Source organism: Telopea speciosissima, chromosome 3, assembly GCF_018873765.1.
Source record: "Telopea speciosissima isolate NSW1024214 ecotype Mountain lineage chromosome 3, Tspe_v1, whole genome shotgun sequence".
NCBI lineage: Eukaryota > Viridiplantae > Streptophyta > Magnoliopsida > Proteales > Proteaceae > Telopea > Telopea speciosissima.
In genome coordinates, this window is record NC_057918.1 from 34503091 (window position 1) to 34510272 (window position 7182).

Genomic DNA, 7182 nt, shown 5'->3' on the forward strand with positions numbered 1-7182 from the left:
TGGCATGACAGGTGGAATAGGATGAGCCGAAGTCCGACCTTATGGGCCTACTTGAGTGGAGATAGCGTTTTGGACTAGCCCTCGGGCCGGCCTTACAGACCGGGATGAGCCGAAGTCCGACCTTATGGGCCGACTTGTGTGGAGATACCGTTCTGGACTAACCCTTGGGCCGACTTTATGGGCCGTCAATAATAATTTGGTTCATCACTTACCATCTAGAGAGTCTGAATCCTCTCCAACGACATTGAAGAGGATTCCTCTCCAATGACCTTCTCCTAATGCCACGTTTGATGTCAATTAACTGAGAGTTAAGTTCCATTCCCTTATTTTTTTTCTTTTTTTTATTCTCCTTTTTTCCTCTCTTCCTTTTTTTTAGGAATTCATAAATTGTGATTGAGATGAAATAGGTAATTAAGATATGTCCCATCTGTGTTAAAACTTTAACTACAAATCGTTAAAGTTACATTTATTTTTTTTTTGGTAGAAGTTAAAGTTAAATTGGAAAGCTTTGACTAGAGTGTTTAACATGGTATTAGGTATTATCGCATCGTTCACGATACGTATCGGTATCATATCGCTCGTATCGGGTGATAAGTAACGGTTTAGATTGTGGCCAATCCAGATATTGTGTCGATATCGTATCGATGACACGGTACAGACAAGGGGTAAAATAGTCAAATATCTTCTTAAAAGGGAAATCATGGGCAATTTTGTCAGCTATGGTTGATCCCTATTGATACCGTAGCGGTATCATATTGGCTTTGCAAGTGACCGATACCTGATCCAATACCATGCACTAAAACCATGGGTTTTAGTAATCGATATCGGTCTCTATCGATCCATATTGGTTAGGTTTCCCCTGCTTCCTTTAAAAATTTTAGATTTTTTAATTTAAAATTTTAGATTGGTTGGGTTTTAGTAATCGATATCGGTCTGTACTGGTCCACCGAGACAGAATCAGTATTGGTCTCAATCGATATTGACACGAATTAGACGATCCGATACTGATACTGACACGAATTGGCCGATCTGACACTAATACTAGTACTAATACGATTTGGCCGATCCGATTCCGGATTTGGCCTCAATTCACGTGGCAGTTGATGCAGGATCCAAATCCTCTACTGTGCACTACCCGTCCTGCGTCGTGCAACGCAGACACAGGGCCGCGTGCAATGACCGCCTTACTCCTGCCTGAGTGAGGGTAAGGTTGTCTTTTACCAAAAAAAAAAGGTAAGGTTGTCATTGCATGCGGCTCTGTGTCTACACAACACGGCGCAGGACGGGCAGTGCGTCGTAAAGGATCCAAATTGGTTGATGCAGCACTTGTAGTGTATTTTGCAAAACACAGACATAGGCGCAGGGATGTAAAGAGATAAAGAGAAACCAATGTGAGTTGCAGGATTCGTTCGCATAAGGTGAGAGAGAGAGAGAGAGAGAGATCAGATTCCTGGACTCTATCTTAATTACCTATTTCATCTCAAACACGATTTATGAATTCCTTAAAAAAGGGAGAGAGGAAAAAAGAAGAATAGCAAAAAAAAAATAGGGGATGGAAATTACCTCTCCTTTAATTTGACATCAAACCGTGGCATTTGGAGAAGGTCATTGGAGAGGAATCCTCTTCAATGTCGTTGGAGAGGGTCCGGACTCCCATCTAGAATTCGTCTATTACTCTTAATGAGACTATGAGAGACAGATGATGTATGGAGTTCACAATCTAGGCATGGAGCTCGCATTCAAGTCATGTGGAACCCAAAAGGAATAATTATAACAGTTCTAGTAGTTTAAGGCTTCAAGCAATCTAACACCCCGATTCCATTCATATGGTGGGAAGAAGAAAAAAAAAACTTCCTTTACTCTCTCTATCTATCAATATCTATCTAGTAGCTTAAACGACTTAGTTCACACCAGTCAACAGAGCATGAAGCCATGAACATTATAACTAAATAGGCAAACGGATGTGACCCTCACCAAATATCTATGAATAAAAGAATGAGAAAAATAAGAAAACTAAAGATCAAAGACGGTTTATTCTACAAGAATACCTAAGACCAAGGATTTTAAGATTTTGCATTTTTCTAGGCAAAATATATCTGGTGAAGTACATGATATTAAATATGAATGAACATATATAAAAGAAGAACCAGAGGAAGAAGAAGATGAAGAAGAAGAAAAGGAAGATTCCCCACACTGCAACAAGCTATGGATAATCAAGCATTCCAAACCCATCGAGCTCAACATAACGACTACGGTTTTCATGATTTCATCAATGAAGGCAATCTTGGGCAGTTCATCGATCTTGTTAGAGGGGAAAATGCAGAACCCATTACCAATTTCAACTCAAATACTTATGATGCAGCGGCGGAGTTCATGTATTGTGGTGGCGGATTGGTTGATAATCAATTCTATACTACCAATTCCCAACAACCACAAGGGGACGGCGTGTTTGATTTCAACTCCCTCGGTAATTCAGAGCCAAATTATATTCTCGATTCATTGCCGCTCATCGGTGAAGAAAACGAAGTTGAGATGGAAGACGATGATGAGAATGACGAGGACGATTCATCTGTGACGACGAGCACTGGACAGGTGAAGAGATCATCGAATAAAGCTGATCGTTCAAAGACCTTGATTTCGGAACGGCGGCGAAGAGGTCGAATGAAGGAGAAGCTCTATGCTTTGCGATCCTTGGTACCCAACATTACTAAGGTGTGCCCAACTGCTGAAATCCCTTTCGTCCTGTACTTATTAATGAGCTCTAGCTAACTACTGGGAATTTATATTTTACAAGGATATTTTAAGGCAGTCTGCGGTATGCATTCTAAGTTGATTTTGCGTTCTCATTTTTATCATCGGGGAATGCAAAATCGACTTACAATGCATTCCAAGAATACATATCAAATACAGCTTAATGTGTTGGGATTAGGGTTTTAGTAATTAATATCGGGATTGATATCGATTCGGCCGATACCAATCCAGATTGCTCTGTATCATGGTTTGTAATCTTGCTATCGGGATCGGGATTGGATCGGTGTCTTAGATTGGAGCGGCGTACCCAATCGGTATCGTCTAGAATCGGGCGAAATATGACGCATTTGCCCCTTGTTCATGCAGGTATATCAAATTGGTCTCGCCTGATACCGACCCGATCTAGCCAATATCGGCCAATTCAATTCGAGATTACGAACCATGGTCTGTATCGATCTGGATCGGATATATTTACCCCTATTTTTTTTTTCTTTTAAAAATTGGATTTTTTTTTAAACATTTTTAGCACTGATCCGTATTAATCCATCGATACGGGATTGGCTAGGAATCAGTATCGATTGATCCAATATCGATTCCTCAAATCATGATTGGGATCAGCTTCCACATGAGGACTAGTTATTAAGGAGAGGGTGCCCAAGTACCTATAAGTCTGCACATCGGGCTACACACATTATTTCAGCCTTCGAGCTCCACACTGGAGCACCTGAGATCTTCTCCAACTTCATTCTCAATTACACATTGGGTTCTCACGCCCTATCCCTGCCACAACATTGGTTCTAATACCACTAATGAGGGATTTTATGTAGAACTCATCCTCGAAAGCTAGCTATTAAATAAAAAATACCTAAATACCTACTAGTCTCCACATCGAACTACTCACATCCAATGTGAGATTACTATTTCCACCTTCCGTGTGGAACCCCAATAACATGGATCTCGCCGTTCATGGCATATAGGTCTCTACACTAGAAGTAGGTGATCTATGTGAAGTAACATCCCATGTGGGTAGAGAATCTGAACTCATTTTTAATTGGTCTCTGCAGATGGACACTGCATCCATAGTAGGGGATGCAGTGGAATACGTGACAAACTTGCAAATGGAAGCTAGGAAGCTAAGTGTTGAAATTGCAGAACTCAGATCATCGCTTGAAGATGGAGTAGGGAAACCAAATGATTTGGGTGATATTACAAAGAAGGCCCAAGCTGGAACAGAGAAGAAGTATCCAAGTTCCAAGAAGATAGTGCAGGTTTTTCGATCTTCAACTCTTTTTAACATTCCATTAATAAAATATCTCATACATTAATAGTAGCTAATACCATTAATATATATTTATAGATGGATGTGTTTCAAGAAGAAGAAAAAGGTTACTACGTGAGATTGGCATGCAACAAGGGAGAAGGTGTAGTAGTAGCTCTTTACAAGGCACTTGAGTCCCTAACGCGATTCGATGTACAAAGATCAAACTTTGTTGTGGCTTCTGACAAAACCGTAATGACATTTAAGCTCAATGTACGTAAGCATCTTTTATATTTAATAATATGGGACGCTGTTCTCTATGCCGCAGCCTGCAGCACAGGCTGCGCCTAGGCACATGGAGGTGGGTGTAATGACCATCCTGCCCCTTGAGTGGCAGGCCCATGTGCTTGGGCACAGCTTGTGCTGCGGCATAGAGAATATTCTCCCTAATAATAATTAGGATGCACACTCTCTGTCCGAGACCGCATCTGTGCACAGGAGCAGGATTTTGGCATTGGGGAGGTGGGGCGGTCATTTCGCCCACTTCCCATGTATCTGGGCTCACCCTGCGCCTTGGTGCAGAGAACTTTATCCCATTTAACTAATTCTGATTGTTTTGATGATGAGAAACTAATTCTGATTGTGACAGGGGAAAGAATGTGGGGAGGAGATGAACATGTCCACATTGAAGATATGGGTGACTGGGGCTCTTCTCAACCAGGGATTCGAATTCATTACTCCTGTAGCTTCTGAAATCTCTCTTTCTGTATGAATTTGGATGAGGAGGATTAGGATTATTATTTTTGGAAGAGGGTTATATTTTTTTACACGCCGAGATTGTTTTATTTTTACGGATGGGTATTATTGAATAAGGGTGAAGTTGTTTTATCGGAGATCGATCGAGGGTTTTCTATACTGTCTAAGTGTAGTTTTGAGTGAATAAGGAAACTTCCTTTGGAATCTGACAAAAAGGGGAGGGATATTTATAACATATCATTCCTTGACATGAACAGTGGTATGTGAAACAATGTGCAATTTCATTTTTGAATTGACATTGTACAAAACTTTTTCTCTTAGTTTATTTTTTCTAGTGGATGCTACTAAATAAGGGTGAGATTGTTTAATTTTTTATGGTGGGTATCAAAATTTAAATGTTGGTATCGGATAAGATCGACGGTCGATATTAATACCTTGCTTATTCCATATCAGTGGCAGAAGCCATGCAATGGTTCTTAGTAAAGGTAAATTTGTCTAAAAATGCTTCTTTTTTTTTTTAATTAAAAGTGAAGATAAAACTGTCTATACAGCTTGATATCATCGACATATTTAGACCAAGAGAAAAAAAATAACAAAAATTCTATGTGAGAGGAAAATTGCACTCCGAAAGCAAATGCACACCCATCCGGCCTCTATGAATTTAGGTGTGCATCGGCAGATCCAACAACAATGGGTGTGTGTGTCCAAGAATCTATCGTTTAGAGAAATGGAATTAATGGATTGGTTTTATATATAGAACTTTTTTTGGTAAGAGTTTTATATACCAACCTAAATATAGAAGAGTGGAAGATGGAAACCTGGCTCGGATAAAGGAGACAAGGACTTCCCAACTCCTAACTTTTTATTGGTCTTCTTTCTTAGTTAAATTTTTTTTATTATTTCTTCTCTAGATGTAGATTGTCCGTAACTTTTAGTCCCACATCGGAAAGATGTGAAACAAAATGTTTCTTATTAAATATGAGATTCGCAGTACAACATACGACCTTACTTGAACAGGATCTGTTCTATAGGCTCGTACCTCTGTATCCTTGAGTTCTAAGGAGACATGAACCTAAGTCTGGTTGATGAGGCATAGCCATACGATCAGAGCGTGATTAACAGCTCTGATGTGTCCATTTCGTACTCACCAAGCAGTAGAGGATCGCTCCCATGGTTGGTTCCAATCTTGGGATGGTCGTGTGGTTGTCTGACAGACTACTTAAAACTTTTTTCATTGTTTTTTTACTTTACTTTCTTCCATTTATCCCGTTGATGAATAAGATCAGTCCCCTACTCCCTTCTAACCCTGTAGTAGGTCTAATAGGGCTCCAGAAGAAAACAGATTAAGGCCCATAATACAAAAAACAAGTACATCATTTTCTCAAAAAATCTTAAAAATACTAATGGTTTTGCATTGAGTCCCATAATCCAAATCCAAATGGGTTACTTTTAGAACAATGAATCCAATCTCTGTATGCCTATTTATTAATTTAATGGTCAACGACTGATGTCAATCGATTTCAATTATTTGATCCAGTTTTGGTTCAATTCAATGTACAACAATGTGATAATTGAAACAAAATATGAGCATGTTTCTTAAAATGATAATCAAAATGGCTTGATTTGATTTGGGTACCATATTCGATTTGAACCCATTTGTATTCACTTTAGGCCCTATTTTAGGTGTTTGGGCCAACTTTTATATCTTTGTAAAAATAAAATATTTATTTATCATATTTTTTCAAACATTAAAAAGGAATAGAATTTATCATCTGCAATTTTTGAAGCATAATAAAGGCATGTGTAATTTGGTTTAGTCCGAAAATGGGTATTTTGGTTTGAACAAAAAATTTCAGCTTTGAAATTGAAATTGAAATCGAACCGAACTAAAAAAAGATTCCATATTTTTTAACCAAAACCAAATTGATTTGGTTTGGTTTAGTTTTAAACGGTCATTTCATTCAGTTTCAGTTCTAAATTGACTCCCTTATTGTCAACTTCATATAGAAACTACTTCACGTCGATCGCTAATAACTGGTTGTTTTCTTTAATAAGATGAATGCACTGCCTAGTTATAAAAATTTAGCTCTTGGTCCTCTCTTTATTCATTAATTGTATGTATGATAATACTTCTCATTGTTGAGATATACTGAAGGCAAGGCAGGGGAGAAAAGAGAGAAATCTTGAGGTTCTCTTTTCTTGCAACGGTTGATGATTCACATAGATGGTGCACAAAGATCATTCATAGGTGAACAATACGTTTCCCTACTTCATTTTGTATCCTCAAAAAAACCAAGACATGATATCCACATAGCACATCAATTAACCCAATCAGTATGGTTACACTACCATCAAGGTGATGTAACTACAGACATTGATATATTTATTTAGGGAAAAAGATCTCTGTCTAGGAGTGT

The 7182-nt window shown here is 38.6% G+C and overlaps 1 protein-coding gene and 1 non-coding gene across 2 annotated transcripts; both read left to right on the forward strand.

The window, feature by feature from the left end:
* Positions 1-2205: 2205 nt before the first annotated feature.
* LOC122655110 (transcription factor FER-LIKE IRON DEFICIENCY-INDUCED TRANSCRIPTION FACTOR-like) lies at positions 2206-4781 on the forward strand. The gene is made up of 4 exons (XM_043849345.1): positions 2206-2712; positions 3816-4019; positions 4109-4282; positions 4659-4781. The coding sequence occupies exons 1-4, from the start codon at positions 2206-2208 to the stop codon at positions 4779-4781; spliced, it is 1008 nt and encodes a 335-aa protein (XP_043705280.1).
* Positions 4782-5764: 983 nt separating this feature from the next.
* Positions 5765-5982, forward strand: LOC122657168. Its single transcript, XR_006332242.1, has one exon. It is a non-coding gene; the product is annotated as a small nucleolar RNA U3 (small nucleolar RNA).
* Positions 5983-7182: the final 1200 nt, after the last annotated feature.